The sequence below is a fragment of the Eulemur rufifrons genome, chromosome 17, assembly GCF_041146395.1.
Source record: "Eulemur rufifrons isolate Redbay chromosome 17, OSU_ERuf_1, whole genome shotgun sequence".
NCBI classification, from domain to species: Eukaryota; Metazoa; Chordata; class Mammalia; order Primates; family Lemuridae; genus Eulemur; species Eulemur rufifrons.
The window spans coordinates 58,720,035-58,744,880 of NC_090999.1; the positions used below are offsets into that span (position 1 = coordinate 58,720,035).

General features: G+C 34.4%; 2 protein-coding genes across 3 annotated transcripts in view; one reads left to right on the forward strand and one right to left on the reverse strand.

Moving 5' to 3' along the window:
* The window catches only part of RASA1 (RAS p21 protein activator 1), a 91,176-nt gene extending 83,048 nt beyond the window's left edge, over nt 1–8,128 (forward strand). For both annotated transcript variants that reach the window (XM_069491971.1, XM_069491972.1), the window contains exons 21-25: nt 23–90; nt 1,627–1,715; nt 3,102–3,179; nt 5,578–5,712; nt 6,986–8,128. In XM_069491971.1, coding sequence (XP_069348072.1) covers nt 23–90; nt 1,627–1,715; nt 3,102–3,179; nt 5,578–5,712; nt 6,986–7,069 — 454 coding nt within the window. In that variant the 3' untranslated portion in view covers nt 7,070–8,128. The remainder of the gene's footprint in view (nt 1–22; nt 91–1,626; nt 1,716–3,101; nt 3,180–5,577; nt 5,713–6,985) is intronic.
* Nucleotides 1–24,846, reverse strand: part of CCNH (cyclin H) — a 35,792-nt gene that overhangs the window by 6,221 nt on the left and 4,725 nt on the right. The window contains exons 4-10 of the mRNA XM_069491973.1: nt 24,621–24,831; nt 20,579–20,742; nt 17,210–17,280; nt 14,380–14,491; nt 11,114–11,171; nt 9,343–10,598; nt 8,927–9,055 (exon numbers count right to left, since the gene is read on the reverse strand). Coding sequence (XP_069348074.1) covers nt 10,560–10,598; nt 11,114–11,171; nt 14,380–14,491; nt 17,210–17,280; nt 20,579–20,742; nt 24,621–24,831 — 655 coding nt within the window. The 3' untranslated portion in view covers nt 8,927–9,055; nt 9,343–10,559. The remainder of the gene's footprint in view (nt 1–8,926; nt 9,056–9,342; nt 10,599–11,113; nt 11,172–14,379; nt 14,492–17,209; nt 17,281–20,578; nt 20,743–24,620; nt 24,832–24,846) is intronic.

Here is a 24,846-nt window from a genome sequence, read left to right on the forward strand (position 1 = left end):
AAAAAATTTCCCTCCCATTCAGTGGTTTTGTTTTTCTTCGACTTATATGTCCTGCAATCCTGAATCCACGGATGTTTAATATCATCTCAGGTAATTAAAAAAATATATATTAAACAGTTTCATACTATCTAGTAAGAATACTCTGTTTTAAAAATCTGGGGTTTTTTTGTATTATCAGTTCTAAGACTTGAAATAATACATTCCAAAGCACCCTTTCTTCTTCCTTTCTCTCTTCTGCTTCTTTAGCTTTTCTGTTTTGCTTCTTTCTTTTTCTTCCATATAATATCTGAAGCCTGAGATGGCATGGTTAGACACATTCTACTTTTATCTCTATCCCTACTGTGTCTCAAACCCTTCGTATAATGCCTTTTTACAGTTTGCAAATTGGCTTTAAGTTGGGGAGAGCTTTCTGTGTGCTTAGCCCTTGCTAGACTGCTGCAAACTGGATCTTTAACATCAAGTAAAATTATATCTGCAATTGCAGTAGTGCTCTGCGAGTACTTATGAAGTGAGTGGCCCTGGTTCTTACCATTAAAGATTTTTTAGCAGCAGTTATATAATGTTAATGAGGCATTTTAAATTCCAATAAACTGGATTCAGTTTTGCGTATTACCCACATGCCCATTATGGAATGACTGTCGTATGTTGTAGGCTTCTTTCAAAGAAAGGATAACAATGATATTTATGACTTCAAATATAATAATCAATCATTATTAACAGAAGGAACTTGAACCATTTCTAGCTTAATAATTTGAAGCTCAAAGTTGTATTAAAATATATTGGAATATCTTAATTTTTACTTTTATAGCCATCACATCTCGGTAGTATCTTTTATTGCAACTAAAATGGTTAAATCTACAAGTTTATTAAGGGTTTAGCATTCTTTTGGAGAGATTTACTTGATTGTTGGCTTCTGACCTGCTAGGTAACACTATAATTTAGCTGCTGAAGATACAGAGTACAATCTAAAATTGAGCAGTCAGGTAGACTACCTGTAGGATTTTACTGTTAAATAATGATCTTAATTAAGTTGCAGGGTTTATATTTAATAGCCACAAATACTTTTCAGTTACATTCCATTGTCTGTGTTCTAGACAGAAATGTATCCTGACTGATCTTTAAAATTTTTAATTTCATGTTTTTTTCCTCAATAAAGTTGAGGTGCAGACTTTATCTTTGTTCTTGAACTTTAAAGTGAATTATTTGCAGTTAGACCACAAATAATGTTGGGAGCAGGGAATTGCTCAGGTTGCAAACTGCTAATCTCAGTGGGTTGAAATTTGCTTTTTGAATTGTCCTGAAAGGCATGTGGACTGATGGTCTTTTTAGCAAGAAAGATTAAGCTTTGAGGTATTTTGAAATATTATCATCCAGTTGGGAATTGCTGAGTTTTGTAGTACCCTTTTCACAAAACTAGAAGCACTGATAAGCATATTCAGGTTTTCCCTTTTAACTCAAGTTCTTTTGAATTATACATATACAGATCATACATTTTTCAGAAAATACATTTTGAGGTCTCACTGGAAGAATATTAGTATTTAAACAGTAAAGAAATGATAAGGTGCTAAATTTATAATGGCTTACCTTTGGAGTTGGTGTTATTAGCTGTGCTCAATTCTCTTATAGATTCTCCATCTCCTATTGCTGCAAGAACACTGATACTAGTGGCTAAGTCTGTGCAGAATTTAGCAAATCTTGTGGAATTTGGAGCTAAGGTAATGACATTTTGATAGTTTAAAATGTAATTTAAGAATGAAACTTTGACATGATAAAACCATAAAATACAGCTAAGTAAATTTTCAACAGTGAATATTTCATAAAGATAATTCATTTTTGTTGGTATATTTGTTTTTAATTGTCTTGTTTAGATTTTACATTTTAATAATGGAACTCTAAAAAACACCATTTTAGTTATTATAGAAAACTAATTTTTCAAGCTCCAGTATACTCAAATTCTCCCACTTTCAACTGTAAAATTAATCAATGAGCATAGTTTTAAATGTACCCAAATTCATTTTTTTATTTATTTCACAATAAACATTCACTCAGGTGAGTGTCTTAAAACACCCAAACATCATCCCACTGCGCAAGGATAACAGCTGTTTAATATTCTGGTTGGGATCATACTATATCACATGCTTTTGTCACACACATAATGTGACAAACTTCTTTACCATACCTGGAAATACTAAAAATATATAACTATTTCATAATTCTTAGTGAATACTAAGCATGCCATCCTGTGGATATTAAGTAATCTTCTAATGGCTATTTAGATGGCTTCTAATTTGTGACTGTTGCTGCTCTGACATGTATCCTTATGTACATTTCCCTTCATAGTTGTCCAATTATTTCCTAAATTTTGCATTAAAATTTCTAATTAAGGAAGTAAATACATGCTTTAGCTTTTGCTACATATATTGTAAGATTACCCATCAGCAATTTAAGAGTCTTTTGTTCCCCCGCTTTGCCAAAACTCAGTGGGTATTATCTTTACTTTTGCCAATTTGATAGGCATAATGTTAACCTATGTTTCATTACTCTTAGACTTTCATGTCTGTATCTTTGGAATTACCTATTGAGGTCCTTGTCTCATTGAGTTTCTTATTGATTTTTAAGAGAATGTTACTATTAATGCTTTGCTGTTTCATATCATATTTTTAAGTAGGCTTAGGATTTTAGTATGATGAACAGTTAACATGTATGGTTTTGAGTTTATCTGATTCCTGAGTCAGGTTATGAATAATATATTTTCCTATTACAATCCTTATTATACTGTATTTTAATTCCCTATAATCACTGCTGGATTCTTGGTGCTTGGTAAGTAGTTTTTTAGTGATTGTTTTTGAAAGAATGTACATACAAGCCATGTGTGCCTGCCAGGCTATGTATTATGATTTGCGTTTGGGTCCAGAATTTCTCACTCTTTCATTAAAAATATCCCAGCCCCTTAGTATAGCTATTTGCTTATATTAGAAGAAAAATATTGTCATTGTATGATTAATTATGAGCATGTGAAGCTACTGATGGACATAGAGTTATAAGAATTCTTGCTATATATGTATGGTTTTTTGTGATAGATTAGACTTTTATTTTTTTAGGAGCCCTATATGGAAGGTGTCAATCCATTCATCAAAAGCAACAAACATCGTATGATCATGTTTTTAGATGAACTTGGGGTATGTATATAATTTTCAGGTACTTGAAACCTGTAGTTAGCATAGCTGAGCTAACCCATTTAGGCAACAGGCTTTAGAAAGATTTTTCTAGCCCATTTTTGTCTGCCTTCCTAAACAAAAATCGTATTTTTGTTTGTAGTCATAACCATTTATTCTTCCACTAAATGGTTTACACCACACATATTATACATTACTGTGGCTTTTGGACTACTGTCATTTTTTAGTTTCTCTCACTGCTGTGACATTCTCTTGTCCTTTAGTTACTTTTACTTTGCTGCTCCTGTGTGGGATTTGAAACAAGGTAGATGACCCACTGTTCTGACCAGGTTACTTAAGTAAATAAACTGAAGAATGAGTGTTCTTATGGCTTTTCCATAAGAGAAAGAGAAAGAGAAACCCATAAAGAGAAACCCATAAAAGACATGGATTTGGTATTACTCTTCAGTCAGTGTGACTACCTATGCTTCATTTGGGCCTTTATAAAGTAAATTGTAGTTACAAAATTCAGAACAGGGGATATTTTTATTCATTTCTTAGTAAGATTTTCATGGTTATGTAGATTTACAGATACTGAATCAATTTTAAACTAAACCTAATTATTATTAGTAATTCAGTTCATATATAGAGAAACTAGAAAGGTAGCATGTATGGGTGAATGGAGCCAGGTATATGACATTAGGGAATGCTAGCATAGGAGACAGATGCCCATGTTCTGCCTTAATGCATTCAGATTCAGTTAAAAATACAAGTGAACAATCACTGCACCACTGTGGCAAACAAATCAGGACTGTCTGTGGGCCACTAGCTTGTAATTCAGATATTAAAATTAATGTATAAGAAATTATTTATGGTATAGAGCTTCATCTTTATAATGAAATTGAGAAATAGAGGGGTAAATGCTAAATCTTCACGTTTCTGTATGTGAACAAAAACTTTCCAGAGAAATTTTGAAGATCTAAATATTATAAAAAAACATAGCTGGTGATTGGAAAATTTTTTTACTATAATAATGGTTAAGGAGCTGTGTGAGAAATGTTTGCCCAGTATTTAAGGCTAGCTCATTTTGTTTGAATACATTATATCTAGGTTTTTAGATTCATGGTTGGAGCTCCATTTTCCATAATCACAAGTGTGTCTGTAGTTCAGCTTTTATGTCACCCTCCTGGTTACGCCACACAATCTAGCATTTTATACTGCTTAGAATCCAAATATTCTATTCTAATACTCTTCCAGTGTCCTCATACTCTTCTGTTATCTCCTTCAGGAAACCTTTGCTGAAGCCCAAAGTTTAATAAAATACCCTTTGTTCTGCTTCCCTTGCATGTCTGTGATAAATAATTCTGTGTTGCTATGATTACTTTACTTTTCTAAAATCTTCTATACTGGAGTATATGTTCTCTGAAGGCAAATACTGTAGTGTCTTTCATCTTCATAATCCTTCAGTCAATTAATGAATCAATAAGAATGAATGTATTCTGCCTAATTGTTTCTCTATACCATTGAAAAGTGTTTTTCAGTCTTTAGGAATATATTGCAAATATTGTCACCATTAGGAAGAGGAATGGATTTGTACAAAATTACTGGTAATACAAGCCCATGTTAAATTTTATTCCAAGACTTTAAATAACACTAGATTTAGTGCTAATAATAAAGTACAGGTTGAGGACCCCTAATTTAAAACTCCAAAATCTGAAACTTCTTGAGCACAGACTCGATGCTCAAAGGAAAAGCTAATTAGAGCACTTCAGATTTTGAATTTTTGGATTAGGGATGCTCAGTCAGTAAGTATAATGCAAATATTCTAAAATCCAAAACATTTACTTAAACCGGTAGTACAAACTTATAGTGACAAAGTTATTTTATGAATCATATCTAAAGATACTATAGTCAACACTGATTATTTCCACACATTATCTGGACTATACTCAAAACACTTACTGATCACAAACCTGACATGTTCTCATAATGCAGTTCCTACTTAGATGCTGATTAATTTAGACGAACTGTAGCAGCTTAATAATGAAATTCAGTCTAGGAATTTAGCAGTTAATACTCACACAGTTTATTTGGTTTATGTTCTAGATTTAAAAAAAAAAAACAAAACCCCAGTCTTTATAACTATAAAGTTAATTGTTAGAAAACTTTTTTTTAAGAATAGCAATAATACTGTACGATATTCTGCATGCTGTGGAGGAAAACGGAACATGGCTTTCATGTGAATACAGAAGTTATAAAACCGATCTTTTATCAGAATTAATGCTGAATCTTTCATTTCAATAAGAATCCTTAGAATTTTAAATTAAAAAAATTTAATTTACTATACTCAATTAGGATTTTTTTCAAAAGAGACTATGGAAGATTTGTATTTCTAAATGCAGTTTTTATGATTTCCTTAAAGAATGTGCCTGAACTTCCAGACACTACAGAGCATTCTAGAACTGACTTGTCCCGTGATTTAGCAGCACTGCATGAGATTTGTGTGGCCCATTCAGATGAACTTCGAACACTCAGTAATGAGCGTGGTGTGCAACAGGTAGGTTTCTACCAGCCTTTGTTAACAATGATGTTTCAAGCATAAGACCCTCTGAAGGTAATCAGTAGCTAAATTCTGGTTAACATTTCTATCCTGTCTGATCGAATCCAAAAAGATCTCAGCAGACAGGAATAATGGGCCCATACTAAGATGATGTACTTCTGATGGTATACTTCCGTAAAACGTTAAGTCTTGCTCGTGAGTCTAAAATGTTAACTGTACTGGAAAACAGTGGTACTCATACACTTTAGTGGTATATGTGAAAATGGCAAGTGAGCGAATAAGTCAATATTAGACATATCAATATGTGTCTTTTTTCTTTCAGTTTCTGTCTTCATACACAAACAGCAGGCATGGCCAACATGATTCTCAAGTTGATGAGATTTGGGGTGTTTGATAAAAATACATATTTCAAGCTCCATATCTAGAAATTCTGAAGTGTGGCTATAGAAACTGCATTTCTAACAAGCCCTTACAGGGATTCAGATGCAAGTGGATCATGGCCTACTCTCAAACAAACACTCGTCTACATTACTAAACTACTCTCTGCTGTATAGACCAACAGATAGAGATTGGGATATATTCAAGGAGGGACTAGAATTTGAAGGGACTTAAAACCAGGTCAGTTAAGATATTGGAGATGTAGAGAAGAAAACAAAACAAATAACAATTTGACCTCAGCTGAGACCACTGAGGGGAGGACATTGCATGGAGAAAGTCTTGTAAATCAACGTATATGCTTCACAGGACTGAATAGTTTCTTCCATAGTTTCGGAATACAGTGAATACTATCTTTACACTGGCTAACCATTTGGCAGGGATTTTGAGGAGAGACTAAAGGACTGAGTTTGGTGACAACCCCAGATTCTAGACTCCAAGTTTAAACGAGTCTCATTCATTAGGGCTCCGATTACTTTAAAATTTATTATATGATCTGCACTAGTTACTAAATTAAAAATAAGACTTTTTGTTTGATTTAATTTTAGGATCAGTGTAGTCATTTCTTCCGTGATTCTTTAAAATTAAATATGGAATCTTTCAAAACATTCACCCTTTTGTGATTGTCAAATGTCATTTATAATGACACATGTCTATCTTCTGATAAGATGATGCATTGCCAAGCACACTTTGATGTACAAAAACTCTCTATCTTGGTTATGACCAAAAATACTCACTGAAGGACTGAATTAAATCCAGGTTCCCATCCTGAAATTTCTGACCGAGCTTTCATTTATTTACTAATTATTTTCACACTGTTTTTCCTTGTGCCTAGCATGTACTGAAAAAGCTGCTGGCTATAACAGAACTGCTTCAACAAAAACAAAACCAGTATACAAAAACCAACGATGTCAGGTAGCAGCCTTTACCTCAGCGTTCTGCATGGATTCGGCATGCCCCCCATGGTAAATTCACGTCAGTATAATGTCTCCTTTGCTCTTGCCAAAAAATAGCACACCTTTCCACATTCCAGTGATGTGTGAGCTATGCAAACAAAACCCAAGATTCTGCTGGTGACTAACTGTGCCAGCAACTTTGTAAGCTATCTGTGCAGGATATTTGCACTTTTTCCACATGGATTCAATCTTTACCAGCCTCTGAGCCCTGGTGTACAGATCACCTTTCACAAAACAAAATGCTATGACTGTATCTTAAACTTTGAAAATATATTTTCAGTACACCCAATTGCCAAAGTTTTGCTGTCTCTTGGAAAAAGAACTATGAAATCAACTGACAAGAAAAGCATTCTCTATTGACAATTGAGTACAACTGGATTGTAGACTGTTCTTACTGTAACTTCTTCCTGATTAGGAATATGACCATTTGACTGTTCAATGACTTTATTTGTATTTACAGTTTCCAGAGTTTGCCATTATAATAGGAACAATCTTTGCTGTATAATACTTTTTTTAAAAAATACTGTGCTATTTCTCTTGCTGGAACTGTTGAAAGAAAATATCTAGAATGGATCTATTGCTCATCAGCTTTATTTTTTAAACATACCACTTATTTTGTTGGAATTGTCAGACTGTATTTAGAGCTCATAATGCTTTTGTTAAATGTTTACAACAGTAACTAGTTTGAATTCAATAAATATTCTTGGTCATTGTACTGATCAGTGCATGTTACCCATTCAGCCATTTTTATAGATTGCCAATTTCTTTTATGTTAAAAAAAAAAAAAAAACTAGAATGCTTTTGTTGAAAGTATTTGTTCATTAATTCCAAGTTGATTTTTTTTTTTTTGTGCTACCCCTTTGATTTATGTGGACACCAGCCACTTATCCATCTTTGAACTGACTACTTGTTGTATCTGCTGGATATTAGTTTGACTGTATAGTTTTATTTGCTTCTGTATGTGTATTTTTGTGAAGTATTCACAAAGGTTAAGTTAAAATAAAACCAAGGGATATCTTGCATAATTGATTACTTCTGTGTAAATATGGATAAGCATTTAATTTCATTATTTTCTTCCTCCTTTAGGGTCTGGTTCAAACTTTAGTATCAGAGCAAGACCCGGGGAAAAGATGAAATTTCAGATTAGTATTTTTGCTAATGTCCTCTTTTGAAAAGGACTTCACTTATTCATTCAATGTATATTTGTTAATCAACAATTCCTTCCCACTACAATTGTGCAGGGTAGATAAGACATGCAAAATATCATTAGTAATCAAAGTGGGTAAAATAGGCATTAGGAAAACTAGTTCTCACGGTAAAGAAAAATTTTCTAAAGGCCCAGATTCCAACAGCAACACTTTATGCTACTCCTCTGATTGTATAAAACTGATAATCAAGATGTCTGCTTAGCATGGTTATAACCTATAAAAGGCCATTATTTCTATGGAGGAAGGTAACTTTATATAGCTTCGATCAGTTCCACACTGATACCAAAACCTCAACACATCCTAGGCTCTTTTTTCCTTGATTATCAACTCAATTCATTCCATTCTCTCTCTTCTTGTTTCTACATCATATCACCTTTTTTCATCCCTCCTGCTCTTCAACTAAACTATACCACAGTAGTATCCCAGGTGATCTCCTCCCCTGGTTTACAGAATAGGAGATAGTCTTAGAGGGATGTGGACTAGTGGTATTTCCTAAGATGTTTTAACGACGAAACAAAGGTCCACACTCTAGTGCTTGGCAAACTTACCGTGCTTTTGATATTTTAATAACATGTTTGTCTCTTAAGTTGGAATGGGAAACTTGTCACTTACCTTTGTAAGCCCTGCAGTAACTAGCTTGTCAATGTTGAAGTACAATCTCTCAAACATTAATCTTTTTAATGGGGCTGGATGGGAACATTTTCAGACATAAGTCTTGTTCTGATGCCGAAGTTTGGTAATCTGAAAGGGAAATAGGAGATAAATTGTGAACACTGTGCAATTCTGTCTAAAGCCTAGCAGCAATACTACTTAACCAGGACTACACTGGAGGATTATAAACTTTGGCTTCTTCACTCCGCTTTTGTAAAAATCTCATTTCATGAATTTTATTCCTCTCATTCCAGAATGAGAAGGAAACAAAAAACCCTAGACACTCAGCTTAAAATGTAAAGAATTACTATAGAGATGAGTATGCATATACTAAGTATTGCCCTCCAATACCAAGATGTAATTAAAATGGTACCTACCTGCACGGAAAGCACAGCCCGGGATGCACTGAGACTGAGGAGGTGTCTGTATTTGTAGTTAGACTCAGGGCAGTTGAGTTTCTCAGTATTCCTTCAAGCCCATTTTCCTGAAAAATCTTGGCTTGATATACAGACATCCACAATTTGGTTCCAACTATTAATAGCTAACATTTACTGAACACTTAGCATATGCAGGCACTATTCTAATTAATCCTATGAGGAGTGAGCATTGTTACTCTAATTTCAATTTGAGAAACTGGCATGCAAAAGTTTAATAACTTGCCAGGGTCACACAGTGAAGTAGAGGCAGCCATGATTCACACTCAAGTAACTGGGTGTCAGACCCTCTACTTTTGTATGTTTATACCAGCTCATTTCAATTTGAATTAAATTTCTTGAACATACTTAACATCTGTTTATATGGACTCAATTAAAGGTGACCTAATAGGAAAATTATAAAACTGAGTTTATGGCCAGGTTTAGTGGCATGCACCTATATGCCCAGGTACTCAGGATGCTGAGGCAGGAGGATTGCCTGAGTCTAGGAGTTTGAGATCATCCTGTATGACATCACAAAACTCCATCTCAAAAACAGAATATTGCAATTTGCTGATACTTACCTATAGCAACTTAAAATTTGTTTCTAACCACTCAAAACCACATTGTTTTTTAAATCCATTTGGAAATGTTTTGAGAAAATAACTGAGAAAAACAAATAATTCACTGCACCCAAATGACTAGCTTTCAGTGCCACAAAAGTTGAAGTACCTTCTACGGTTCAGTAGTAATGCACAAATAACTAAGTATATCAGGAAGGCATGTGAAAAAGTCATTTATAAAGGTTTCTAGAGGGTAAAACACATTCCTTAAAACTAAGTTTTGGTTTTTGTGGTGCCTGTTTTCAAAAAGCGTAGGTTTTGCCTATCATATGTTAAAAAATATAGGAAAATAAATTACAGCTTTAACTTGGCTACCATACCATAGAAAGACTAATTTGATTGATATGAGTCATGGTGGGGCAAGAATATCCAAACTGGCTCTTTTAAAGATGTTTTATTTTACATAAAGCTACTATGAAAGGAAAAATATTTAAATAATGCATAGAAAAGTTTAACATATTTTGATGTTTTCCCATTATACTTTTTAAATAAAGTAAATGCCCAATATACTTCCTACTTCTCTTGATTAGTTAGCATTGACAAGTCAACTTCAAATGGTTAGAGAGAATCTACCAGGTCATCGTCAGTCCATTCTTCCTAAGAAGGAAAAAAAAAGTGGTAAGGATAACATCTTGAAGCATAAGCAGTATTATTTACCTCCTCGCCTCCCTTCAGCAAAATTATCTCCTTTTACTTACGTGTATTACATAAGATAAATAAACCAGGAAAGTGTAGTAGTTCACACTTACTAATATTGGCAGTATCTTACCAGACTACTCCAATGAGGCATAAAGGTAACATGTGTGACCTTCTGCTTTTGTCTCTAACTTGCCAGGTATAATTTTAAAAAGAGGGTCAAGGTAAAAATCCTTGGAGAACCACGAAATAAAACAATAATTTAGTATGTATGTGTATCCCTGCTGCCTTCTATGAACATAGGAAAGATTCTTCATTAAATAATTATTTCAGAACAGGCTATGGCAGAAGTGAGAAAAAATTCTTTAATAATGGACAATGTACTGTACATAAGAATTATGCAAAAAATGAAGACTTTAAAAACCCACACCTCTCTCTCTAATGCTCACACTCTGGAACAATAAATTTTAACATACCTCCTCATGTTTGGATTTCTTTGAGACATAATCATCTTCATAGCCTTTCCTCTTCTTCCTATAATTAAGCAACCATCAGTAAGCAATCTAGTACTGGCAACAGAAACTAAAAAATATCTAGGAATAAACTTGCTGGGCCATATGAAATATTATATACGTACTGAAAAACAAGGCCGAGCTAAATAAAGATGCAGAGTTATAGACGGGAAGACAATATTTTTCAAATCAATCTTTAAATTTGATTCAATTCTATTAAAATCCCAATAAAATTTTTTTTTCATGGAACCTGTGGAATCTGACACTGACCTGGGAAAGACTGTGGGAAAAATAGCAAAGAAAATCTGAAAAATGATGTTAGGGGACCTTGTCTCAGTTTTCATCAAAACACACTATAAAAGCTATGATAATTGAAAGTGTGACATTAACATTCAAAGACATCAGTGATCAAAATAGTAGGCAAAAAATGACTGTGTATACTTAGGAATTTAATTTGTGATAAAAAGTGTTTCAAATAACTAGGAAAAACATGAAATACTCAAAAATAGGCTACCACAAAAATAACTAAAAAAATTATTAGAATATGTCTTCCTCATACCATTCACAAATAATTCTAAGTGGTTTTAACAGCTAAACAAAAGGCAAAATAAATATTAAGAAAACGCATTCAGATGTAAAAGCATAAAGCAAAAGTAATTTTATATATATTAAAAAGTGACATTAGCTGCACCGTATATAAGAAGATGAGTACAGTTTGCTCTCCTGATATAACCGTGGGTTCTGCATCCATGGATTCAATCAACTGTGGACTGACCATCTTTGAGGAAAAAAAGTTTTGTCTGCAATGAGCATATACAGACTTTTTTTCTTGTCATTATTCCCTAAACAATACAGTATAACAACTATTTACATACATTTACATTATATTAGGTCTAGAGATGATATAAATATATGGGAGGACGTGCATAAGTTATGTGCAAATACTATGCCATTTTGTATCAGGGACTTGAGCATCTATAGATTTTGGTATCAGTAGGAGGCCCTGGAACAAATCACCCACAGATACCGAGGAATGACTATATACAGAATCTATAAAGCATTACAAATCACAAAATTAACACCAGAAAATTAGGTAAGGATTACAAATAAGCTATACAGAAAAAAATACAAGTGACTGTTACACATGGAAACACCAATGTCTCACAGTTACCAAGAAAATGCAAATTAAAATACCAATGTAAAACTATTTTTCACCCAGACTAGCACAGTTAAAACATTGATATTGTTTACAACATGTACAAAAACATTAATGCAAAGAAAAAACAACTTATTTCACACGTGCATGGGCAGCAAAAAGGCTGACAAAGGTACACACCAACTGGTGAGTTACTTATAAGGTCGTGACTGAGATTTGGGTTTTGGTCAAAGGGAACTTCGGTTTTACCGGTACTGATTAACTTAGTGACAAATGCAGTTTTGTGTAATGAAAAATAAAGGTAAAATAATTTTAAAAATCAAAGAAAACAAATATTTTGTTCTAAAGTAGTGCCACTCATACTATGGACCATGGACCAGTGGTGGTCCATGAACTATTTCCAGTCTGCAGTGAGATAAGTATAGGAATTGTGTGTTTAGAAACTTTTTTGCAATTTGAGAATAATTTTATGACTGTGGTATCGAATAAAATTTGAGCTTACATTTTTGTATGTCTTTTTTATTTCATTTTCCAGTAACTCATTTTTTCTTGTATTTCACAAAAGTGTATGTCTTTAATGAATTTTTTTAAAAAATCCTTCACAGTTTGAGAAACACCTCTCAAATACTCAGATTTGTAAAATTTACTTGGCACAGTATGAAACATGTCAACTTGGAATAAAACATAAACTCTGGCAATTAGGAATTTTGGATTATGGGCCATTCAGTTACCTAGCTAAAATGGCAGGATTAATCTAGGGATTAATAGTTTTTCTTTAAAGAGCCAGACAGTAAATACTTTAGGTCTTGCAGGCCATATAGTCCCATTTCTGTCACAACTAACCCAGCTTTTCTGCTACAGCATGAAAATAGCCATAGAAAATATGTAAATTAACAGGTCTGCTATGTTCCAATAGAACTGTATTTCTAAAACCAGGTGGTGGTCCGGATTTGGCTGGTGGGCCATAGATGGCCAATCCCTGTTCTATTCCCATTTCAAAGTTAATGTGAAAAGAACATAATTATTGCTGCAATACTTTTATTCATTAAAATAAACATTTATTTCTCTGTAACCACTCTGAAACATTCATAACAGTTACCACTGAAATCTAGGAGTGAAATCTACAACTTTCAAGTTCTGTGCTAAGCTATGCTTTGTAGTGATAGCTATTAACTATAATCAAATAGTCTCATATTTTGCATACATCATAAGTTCCTGGATATTCCACTACTACAACTTTATAGTTAAGGAATTTGAGTTATGTGTACCTGATCTGAAGGCCCTGGAATGCTGTTCTGGGTTCTCACACATATTCAGCAGCATATACTCACCAATTATAGAAATCAAAATATCTCAAATGCATCTTAACTATAAGATATCACAGCTAACTCCTATTAAATTTTAACAAGCTACAACTTTAGAATCAGAATGCATTCCACAGAAAACAGCAGTTTCAACATTCCTATCACCTGCTCAAATCCCCAAGTGCTTAAACTCCTAAAAAACTAGATCCTTCAAATTGCAAAGCATAAAATGTAAATCTTATGGTTTCCACATTCAACTTATAAATCATTTAAGAGACATTAAGGGTGTTCCTATGGCTGCAAGAAGAGATCTAAGAGCACATGTTCCTACTGGTTTTGTCTTCAATATAAAGTTTGTCAATGAAAGAAAACATGCCAAGTTTCCCTACTCTAAGTCTGGAACAGTATACTTGTTCTTCAGACTAGATACCACACCTGCAAATAGATCAAAAATTAAAAGGGCAGGAAAAAGGTCAGTGGTTCCCTAGGAAGGCCCTAAACCCTTAGATCCCATGAGGAATAACAGGACAGGGCCTACAAGCCAAAGAACACATTAGTTACCGCAGGATCAGAACAGTATGATGCAAGCCAAACTATTCATTATTTGTTCAATCCCACCAGAAATGTCCACTCAATTAAAAAGATGTGATTTATGGGTCAGTTTTCCCCAGATGAGCAAACATTTACCAATGAAACGATTTATTTTAAGGACCAGCTGGACTGGATAACAGTTGTACCTTTTCTTGAATAACATTGTCATGTTGACTTACGTAATCACATTAAGTGCAAGCTCAGCAGAATGACATCGCTCTAACTTCTGTTTCAGAACAGCAACTTCTTCCGATCTGGGTGGTTCATACTTCTTTACTAAATTTCTCATGCCTATGTGGAGATAAAATGGATTTAAACTGAATAATAAAAAGCCTCATTCTCACAGTAATGGAGCTGAATAATTTCTCATTTTGTTACAGGAAACAACACAACATTCTTGAAATGACATGATTGTTTGTATCAGGATTTGTCTCACTCTGCATTAAAATCCAATAAACACCATACTTTTAGTTCAGGGAATTACAGTCTCTACTGTAATTACTGTTCAGCCCATACCATGTACGGGATAAATATAAGCACAAGTATAACTTATTCAGTGTTAATTTACTGCAAACATTACTGTGGTTACTTCTTGCTTAGTTTTGAGGCTTGTTTTAAAAAACCCTAAAAGTGAATATGCTTTGTTTTTTACCACCAACCACATTCATAACATTTTATCCTACAGATAGTGGGCCAAGAGTATACTTCTTGTTTATAAAGGAAACACTGTCAACATGTTATAAAGGAAGGATGCTTAGTAAAAATGTGTCAATGATCTTTTACTTTAATAAAATGTAGACTCTATACAAAAATGTTCTTTCTAGGTTAAAAGTAAAGTACTGTTATCAGTAACTTTCTAATTACAAAAACATCCTCTAGTTGATCTTATTATTCAACTATAATAACCAAAAAAATATCAATCTCAGATTTATTAGGGGAATGATGAGAGATCCAGGCCTTATTATTAGCCAGCCAAGTGCTCCAAATGAGTAACTATACCACTGACTTATTTCATAATGCAAATAAAACAGTGTTTTCAATTAAATTAATACATGTGACTCAACACCCTTAGGACAACATCTGTGTTCCAAAAAACTATGGATATCTTAACATCATTATAGCTCTGAGTATTTTATGAAGGGCTAAGGGCTACTCTTATTTCATATTAAGTGGAGCAAAATAAAGGTATTGAAAAGAAACCAGCAATAAAACTGTAAGCCATGAAATGGGTACAGTGGATTATCTTTAAGGCCCTTTTGAAATAAAAGTACAGTGGAACATCTTTAAGGCCCCTTTTACCTACTAAATTCTATGATCCTAATATCTATAGCAAAATCACAATTAGCTTTGGAAGTGAACCCTCTAGTGGTATAACTGCAAACCTACAGTTTATGATTCATAAATCACAAATCCATTGTTTGCAAAGAGGGAAGCCCTCAAGATCACTTCAAGCAAATAATCAAGAAATGATACTTACGTAACCTGAAGCATCCTAACTTTTAAAACACTTAAGATCACCAATCTTTTATTGTTTACTCAACATTTAATTAAATCACAAATCTAATTAATACGAACAATTAGCCTAAAAGGTTTGAGAACAAACATGATTGACTTTTAACCCTCAAGAGTAGCCTAGTAACCATAAGCACTAAGTGTGCCATGGGTGAGAATAAAGAATGGAGAGTCCTGGCTAATCGGTTAAGTGGAGATTCTACTCAACCCTTAACAGAACTCAATGCCAACACTAATGACTTTTTGGTCTGGATAATTCTTTGTTATAAACGGCTGTATTAGTTTCCTGAGGCTGCTATTAAAATTACCACAAACTTGGTGGCTTAAAAAAAGAAATGTATTCTTATAGCTTATAGAAATGTATTCTTACAGCACAAGAGTCCAAAATCTGTTTGTTTCACTGGGCAACACTCTGGAGGCTCCAGGAAAGAATGCATTACTTTCCTGTTTGGGCTTTTATTGTGGCTGCCAGCATCCTTTGGCTTACAGCCACATCACTCCAATTTTCAAGGCCAGCATCTTCCAAACATTGCTTTCTCTGATTTGTCAAGCCTCCCCCTACCTTTCTATTATAAGGACTATTGTGACCGCATTCAGTCCCCACCTTGATAATTAACATCATCATCTCAAGATCCTTAACTTACCTGCAAAACCCCCACTAATGTTTTTTTTTGCTTTTTGCCATGTAAAGTAATACTCACAGGTTCCAGGGATTAAGACATGGATATCTTTTAGGGAACCATTTTTCAGCTTACCACAGGGGCTGCCCTGTGTACTATCTATCATAGGATGTTTAGCAGCACTCTTCCCTCAGCTTACTAGATGCTGGTAGCAGCCACCACCATCCAAGTTGTGGCAGCCAAAAAATGTCTTCAGACATTGCAAATATTGCCCCTGATTGAGACCCAGAGCATATGTACTATCAATTAACAAAGTGACTAGAAAATGACATGTATTAACTAGTTAAAACTGACTTATCTACAAAATAGAAATTCCAAATTTAAACAATATGCTTAACTTAGTCCCTTTAGATCTTTCTCAGTGCCTGTCATATATTTGTTTATACTTTAAAAAGATCCTGTTTTCAATCTCTAAACCCTTTTTGAATCTGATTATGTTTTAATTCTTCTCATAAATTCTATGTGAAAACTACTTCCTTCCATGTACCTTCTACATGTTTTCCACCAATGTATCTTTCTTTTCTTTTCCTAAAATTTTTCTTTTCTTTTAAGAGACAGGGTCTTGCTCTGCCACCCAGGCTGGAGTGCAGTGGCATGATCACAGCTCACTCCAGTCTCAAACTCCCAGGCTCAAGTGATCCTCCTGCCTCAGCCTCCCGTTTTATTTTTTACTTTGGATCATTTACACCAAAACCAATGTTATCTTTTAAGCTTCCATAATACAGTAATTCCATGAAAATAAATATAACAAAAATCTATGTTATATCTCAAGTTAAATACCAAGATAAATATTTATAAAGTGTTCTGTTTTACTTACTTTTCATTATATCTAGTAAATGTGACAAGCAAGTTCTGTTCTCTCTTAGCATCAGACTCTCTGATAAATAACTGGTAAAGAAAGGAAAAAAGTTTTAATCTATTGAAAACATACAGCATATTAAGAAACATGACATCATAAATTTTCCTCCATGTTCATTTCATCAACAGCAATTTTAAAATTAATTTATTTTAAAAGTATTATTACATAATAATCCTTGGAAATCCATGAGGACAAGCTACTACTACAGTCTTAAGGACTTACTACTACTTACATTAGATTAAAAGATGTTTACCATTCAAAGTTAGCTTAAATTTAGTAATATACATGTATAAGAATTCAGAGTGAAAATAATATGAAAATATCAGTAGAAATAGCCAATACTTATACCATTTATATTATTTTATATAGAAACCCTATAAGTCTACCCTCATTTTAAAGATGAGGAATCTGAGTTACAGGGATGGACAAGTCATTACCCTGTAACTTGCCCAAACTCATAAAGCTAGGAAGTACAATCTGAGCTGGGATTTAGCACTACTAATGATACTTTCTCCCCTTAATATTAAGGTCATTTTACCTATAGTTGCATTTCTAGGGAGCAACAGGCATTCAAACCAATGGCAATATCATCCTATGCTTTATAACTCTATTACATATTATTTGCATCAAGTCCAAATCAAAAGTGTTAATACTTTTCCATCAATGTGATATAAAACCCAATTACCTGTTTTCCTCAGAGCCACTAACAGCATGAAAATTATGAAAATATAGTTTTTATATTTAAATTTTTAGTTACTCTGAGGTTTTATGTGCCTGAACTTGATTTATAATTGATAAAAGCCCAAGCCAACAGATAACCAAAGTGTAAGTAGTTTTTCAAACATAAATGCAAAAAAATATTAATTTTTCTCTTGGGTGTAATAGTTATAAAAATAGAAAGCAATGCTTTAAGAACTTTTGTTGCTGTCTTTTAAACTATCCAGATTATTTAAATTTTATTACAAAGCTTTGATATTACATCATTGTCATCTATTGTGGGAATTAATTTTGGATATGGAAATCAATAACTTCCTTGATAACCAATGCATTTCTGGTTATAAATAATTCAAAATAACTAAATTAGTTTCTTCCTTTCCCTTTTTCTCCCTAGAACTCCACTCACTTTGCCATCTTCCTTTGTTTCAATTTAATCTTCCTTTCCTTCTGATTTCTTAAGCCTAAGGGGGATACACTTCACTCTACGAGTTAGCTGATCACTATGAAAGCTTAAGTTAGCAACTATTAATCTCAACCGTGAATTAGAATTAACATTTTTGACATGTTTAAGTCCACAGACAAGTAAGAACAGTTAAAGAGTCAAACTAGCAGATGAAAAATAAAGTTCTAAATCCACAAGAAAGAGAACCCAGAAGTAACAAAACATCCTATGAGTAATAATCTGAGGCATCATCCAGAGTATGACAATAGCACAAGAGTTTTCCCTTTTGAAATGAGCAATAAATGTAAACCCAAAAGTCTGCCCATAAATCAGCTGTAAGTTAAAAAAGATTGGAAAGCATTTCTCTTAAGGACAAAAAAAAAAAAAAAAAAAAAAACCTCCAAATATCTACAGTACCTGGGGATGCAACAAAAGCCTATTTAATTTGCAGAGAACCAAAGGTACCGCAATTTCAATTTTGCCTGTCTGGAATTATAACTAACTAAACTTCGGTGGTGAAATAAACTCACATGTGGACATTGGAATGCTTCTTCCCTCTATCTACATAACTAAAATCGCACTACTGGAGAATTTGTATGTATACTGCATAAGAGAAGATGCTTCAACAGATTAAACTTTTGGTTATTTCAATTGTGAAAAATAAGCCTTTTTTTCCCTTATAGACTGGAAGTCCACATCTGAACTCTATAAACATCAATCATTTACATGGCTATCTTTCCTAACTAAGGCAGGGATTTATATCTTGTTTATTCTTATATTCCTATATTCCTACAGTACAGTGCACAGTAGTACATAGAAGGCGCTCAATGTTTTCTTAGTAAATGGAAGTATAAGTCACTTTGGGATTAAACATATATATTTATATATAAGTGGTAAGCTGTGTTTGTAGAGAAGCATATCATAAATAAAATATAAGCCTACAATCCCTTATCTTGGATGCAGATGTGTTTTGAAATTCCCAATTGTTTGTGTCTTAGAAAAGCAACCTAGTATATGTATCATGAAATATGAAACATCCCAGTGATGTCTGGGGCAGCATCCTGTAATCAGGAACATTAAGACTTCCACAAAAAAAATAAATAAATAAATATTCCTATTAAGTGGAATAAAAACTAAATCACACCTATTCCTATTTTCTACCACTTTATCGATGATTCTGAAATCATGGAGAAAGGATTATAAACATGTAATACAGTTTAACTTTAGAAACTTTTATAATCTTTCTTCCTTAGCTATTTCTAGGAATGAAATCAAGCCAAACTTCAAAGGTCATAAATTCAGAAATTCAATGTAGAAACTAAAAAATGTCTAATCTGCCACTAGGATGTGCTTCAGTTAGTTATAAATGCATACGATAACAATTATAGGCACAATAATTAATCAGTGCATAAGATATTAAGAATGAAGTGAATTTAATTCATATAAAGTGTTTATCACAGAACTTGGTTCTCAGTGTGCATTTATATGTTATTACTATTTAAGGTTCAATTACAATTCATTTGAACATCCCCTGAAGGTGTGGTCCCCAGCCCCTGGGCTCCAGACCAGTCCCTGGCCTGTGGCCTGCTAGGAACTGGTCCGCACAGCAGGAGGTGAGCAGCTGGCGAGCCAGCGAAGCTTCATCTGTATTTACAGCCGCTCCCCATTGTTCACCATTCCTCCCGCCCCCAGCACCAGTCCATGGAAAAACTGTCTTCCATGAAACTTGGTTCCTGGTGCCAAAAAGGTTGGGGACTGCTGCCCTAAAGCATTATTCGTTCAACAACTCTTTACTCAATTCCATGTGTCACACATGCCCTATAGCAGGAGAAAAATGATAAAACAGATATATTAGCCCACAAAAGTTGCTTACCCGTTCATAAAACTTCTAAATTTGCCATACACTGATAGCTGTACCAGTCTCTCAAATATCACCTGTTTTACTTCTACTGTAGTCATAAATGTATTCTCTTAGCTCAACAATATATTTTACTTAATTTTTAAAGATTTCCTTAAAAGGTGATTTCATCTCTTCTTTCACCAACCCTCCCAGCCACAAGGGATATTAAGGACTATAGTCACAAATAAACCTTACTCAAAAACTCAGACTCTATGAATAAATAAACCAAGTGACTGAATCTGACCTAAGTTAAAACACTAATTAATACCTTTCCATAGTAATTCCAGCCCTGGAGGCGCTAGATAAAATGGCAGTCAGGGCAATTTGGGAAGGTGTGTATAAAAGGTAAGCATCCGTCAAGGCAATTCTATTAAGAAAATCATCAGCTGTTTTCCTCAAGACCTCTGGATTCTCCAACATGGGATAGCGAGTCTGGAAAGTAAGTTGCAAATGTTACCATTTCTAAGGGTTTAATGGAGTAACAACAGTTCAAAAATACACAACCCATACTAAAAAAATATATGCTTTAAGATAACATATCTCAAGTTCCCAGCACAGTACTTAACACCATTCTCAATTTATGTTAATCCTTTCTCTGGGTCCTTTCCCATGTGAGGACCAACAAGAGGAAGTTAAGCAAGGGAGCGGAGTCTTTTAGAGATTCCACTGGATCTAATGTAGACCCAAGAATTACATAATCCGAGGTAAATGCTTCTGAGGCAATCCAAGTGATTCAAATGTAAGGCCACATTTAGGAACATACCTCATTTTTATATGAAATTCTTGCTACTTAAAGTTTACTTTTGGGAAGAAGTAAATGAAAATGCATCTTTGTTTGGTTAGAACCTACTAGATTTCCCCATATATCTACAGAATTATTTTTAGAATATTCCCAAGAAATATGGAAAATGTCATACTTCCTGACAATTCTCCATATCCTTTAAGATTGTGGTCCCCAACCCCCGGGGCCACGGACCAGTACCAGTCCGTGGCCCGTTAGGGACTGGGCCGCAGAGCTCCCCCCGCCAACCCCCCTTAGGAAAATTATCTTCCATGAAACAGTCCCTGGTGCCAATAAAGGTTGGGGACCACTGCTTTAAGATGCACTCTAAATCCTGAACACAGACTGATTTCAGATATCCACATTTAACACCTGAAGAAGAAATCTTTTTCTACACTCTGAAACAAAATATCCTGAGTCAAATGTGCAGTCACACCTAGGCCTTGTCATCATTCTAAAATGACTGACCCCTGATATGACACATTCAGACACTCCACTCTAACCACAAATACCGCTTTTCCCAGTACAGTTGCTCAATTAATTCACAGTTGTTCTCCCTCCTCAGAACCTTTGGTCATTTATTCCTATACTTGCTCCCACTCACCATTGTCCTCTGGTCCTCATTTCCCTGCCCCAATATGCTACCAACACATTTCTGGCAAAACAGTGGTTAAATCCAACCAACCTTTTGTTTTGCAACTATTTCTGGGTATTAAGAGTTACTACAATGTTACTATAAATTCACGTTCACTGACCTCTGCAAGGCTCTTAAACACTGTCTAGCATTGATAATGTTTCCACAGAAAATGTATTCTCCCATTTTTTAGTGACTATGGTAAACATTTTATACCTATTTCAACGTCCCTCTGTTAAAAGAAAGAGCTATAATTCCCTGTAAGGCCAGTTCTCTTACTTTGCGCTTCAAATCCCATGCCAACCCCTTCTACCTTACTCCAAAGAGAATATTTTCCACTTTTCCCTTTAATCTTTCTCTACTATGAGCTTCCTGCACCAGCATTCAAATATATTATCAGTGTCTTTCATAAAACAAAGAACAACAACAAAAAACTCTCCCTCTGCCAGAAACCTGGGTTCTTCCTCCGTCCTCATTCTCTATATGCATTGAAAAACCCGTGGTTCTATTGAATCTACCTACTACAGGTTAAGCATCCCGAATACAAAACTTCTAAGTCCAAAATTTTCTGAGCACCAACATGACACTTAAAGGACATTCTCATCGGAGCATATTGGATTTTGCTGAGATATTCAACCGGTAAGTACAATGCAAACATTTAAAAATCCATCATTAGTCATCAGAGAAATGAAAATCAAAACTACAATGAGATGCCATCTAATCTCATTTAACTCCAGTCAAAATGGCTTTTATCAAAAAGACAGGCAATAACAAATGCTGGCAAGGATATGGAGAAAGGGGAATCCTTGTACACTGTTGGTAGAATGTAAATTAGCACAACCACTATGGAGAACAGTATGGAGGTTCCTCAAAAAACCAAAAATAGAACTCTCATATGATCCAACAATATCACTGCTGAGTATATATCCAAAGGAGGGGAATTCAGTATACAGAAAAGATCTACACTCCCATTTTTATTGCTACACTATTCACAATAGCCAAGATTTGGAATTAACGTTAGTGTCCATCAGCAGATGAATAGAAAAAGAAAATGTGGAACACATATACAATGGAATATTATGTAACCACAAAAAGAATGAAATCCTGCCATTTATAACAACATGGATGGAACTGGAGAACATTATGTTAGGTGAAATAAGCCAAGCACAGAAAGACAAATCTCTTATATTCTTATTCATACGTGGGAGCTAAATATTAAAAACAATTGATCTCATGGAGACAGAGAATAGAATGATGGTTACAAGAGGATGGGAAGGGTAGTGGGGGGAATAAAGTGGGGATGGTCAATGGGTACAAAAATATAGTAAGATAATTACATAGAATGAACAATATTTGATAGCACATCAAAGTGACTACAATCAACAATGTTAGGGTATACTTTAAAATAACTCAAAGAATGGAACCAGAATGTTCATAACACAAAGAAATGATAAATGCCTAATGTGATGGATACCTGAATTACCCTGATTAATTCACATTGTATGCCTGTATCAAAACATCACAGAAACCCATACCACTATTATGTACCCATAATTAAAAATAAATTTAAAAAAAAACAAATATTTCAAAAAAAAAAAATCTGAAATCTGAAACACTTCTAGTCCCAAGCATTTTGGATGAGGCATATTCTCAACCTGTATCTCTGCAGCCCAGGAGCTCTCACTATAAGCACTGCCATTATACAAGTCAAGCCAACAACTATCTTTTGCCTAGACTTCTCTAATACCACCCTGTTACTCCTTACTCCATTGTCTGCCTTACGCCTGATACCTACAGATGTGCAATAAATATCTGAGGTAGACTGGATGCATCAGGTTGCCAGTAGGATTTTTTAAAGCTGCAAACCTTATCGTGCCACTATGTAAACTTAAAACTTTCAGTGGCTTCCCTCTATTCTATTCAACATCTTTAACATTGTCTCCAGAGTCTAGACTCTGCCTTCCACTCAGGCAGCAGCACTCTGTAGCACTCTTCCCCTGCTCTCCGGGCTTTGTTTAGGTTCTTTAGCACACCGTGATTTCTTAAATCTGAGCCTCTGACCAGGTAGGTCTCTGACCAGGATGCTCTTCCCTCACTTAATTCCCATTCTTGCTCCGAGTTTCACTTTAAAAGACACTCTCTCAGAAATGTTTTCCTTACTCCCTAATCTGTTATCTCTTCTAAAGTAATCTTGTATTTCTCCCTCTGCAACATTCAACACACTGCGCATATAACATTTGTTTAAAACCAATAGATTGTAAGGTCCATTAAAGTTGAGATTATTCTTATTTCTGGTTACATCCTCAAGCACAATGTTTGGAACACAGAAGGTACCCAAATTGAGCTGCCAGTACACTCAGACTATCCGACTTCTCTTTTAGGGCCAAAACAAATTAAGATGCTTTTATTAATGTTTACTTATATTTTTGATGCCTACACAGTGACACAAGTTCACTAAGCATTAAAAATAGAAGTCACTTAGCAAACTTCTAACTTAAAATTAAGACTTTTTTAATGGCTCTAATTTAAAGCATCAGGCCCAGATCCATGATGATATTCCTCAAAGTCTTAAAAGTTATCTTAAATCTTTAAAAGCATTATTCTAAACACTCAATGCTGTTCATTATGGTCCCGGGACCAGAATTTGCAGATCATTTAACCAGAAACTCTGGAAGTCCCATCCAGTCTCTGTAAATAGTCTCTCCAGGTGACTCTTAGGCACCCAATAGTGAAGCTGGGAAACTATTGCCCTACAGGTCCAGGCCAGACTCATGGGTTGCATCCAGGCTGTAAAAATTAGGATGATTACGAGTTATAAAATTTGGGATTCTTTTGGTTAAAGAACAATGGCAAAGGAGAACATAATATTAGTTAACTTTCTACCAACAAAGTTACCTTTAAATCAATGAGGAAGCCCTCAAATGGTCTGTAAGGATTGTGGACAATAAGGTGGAAATTAAGTTGCTGTATAAGTAGTAGTTCATATTCCAAAATCTGTTCAAGTGCCTTCTCCTGTCCTAGAGGACTCTCCCGAAGGTTTCCAACAAATTGAGGACTGGATACATTGAATTCATCCACTTTGCAGGCCAAAAACACACAAGTGAGCCTAGAGGAAAAAAAT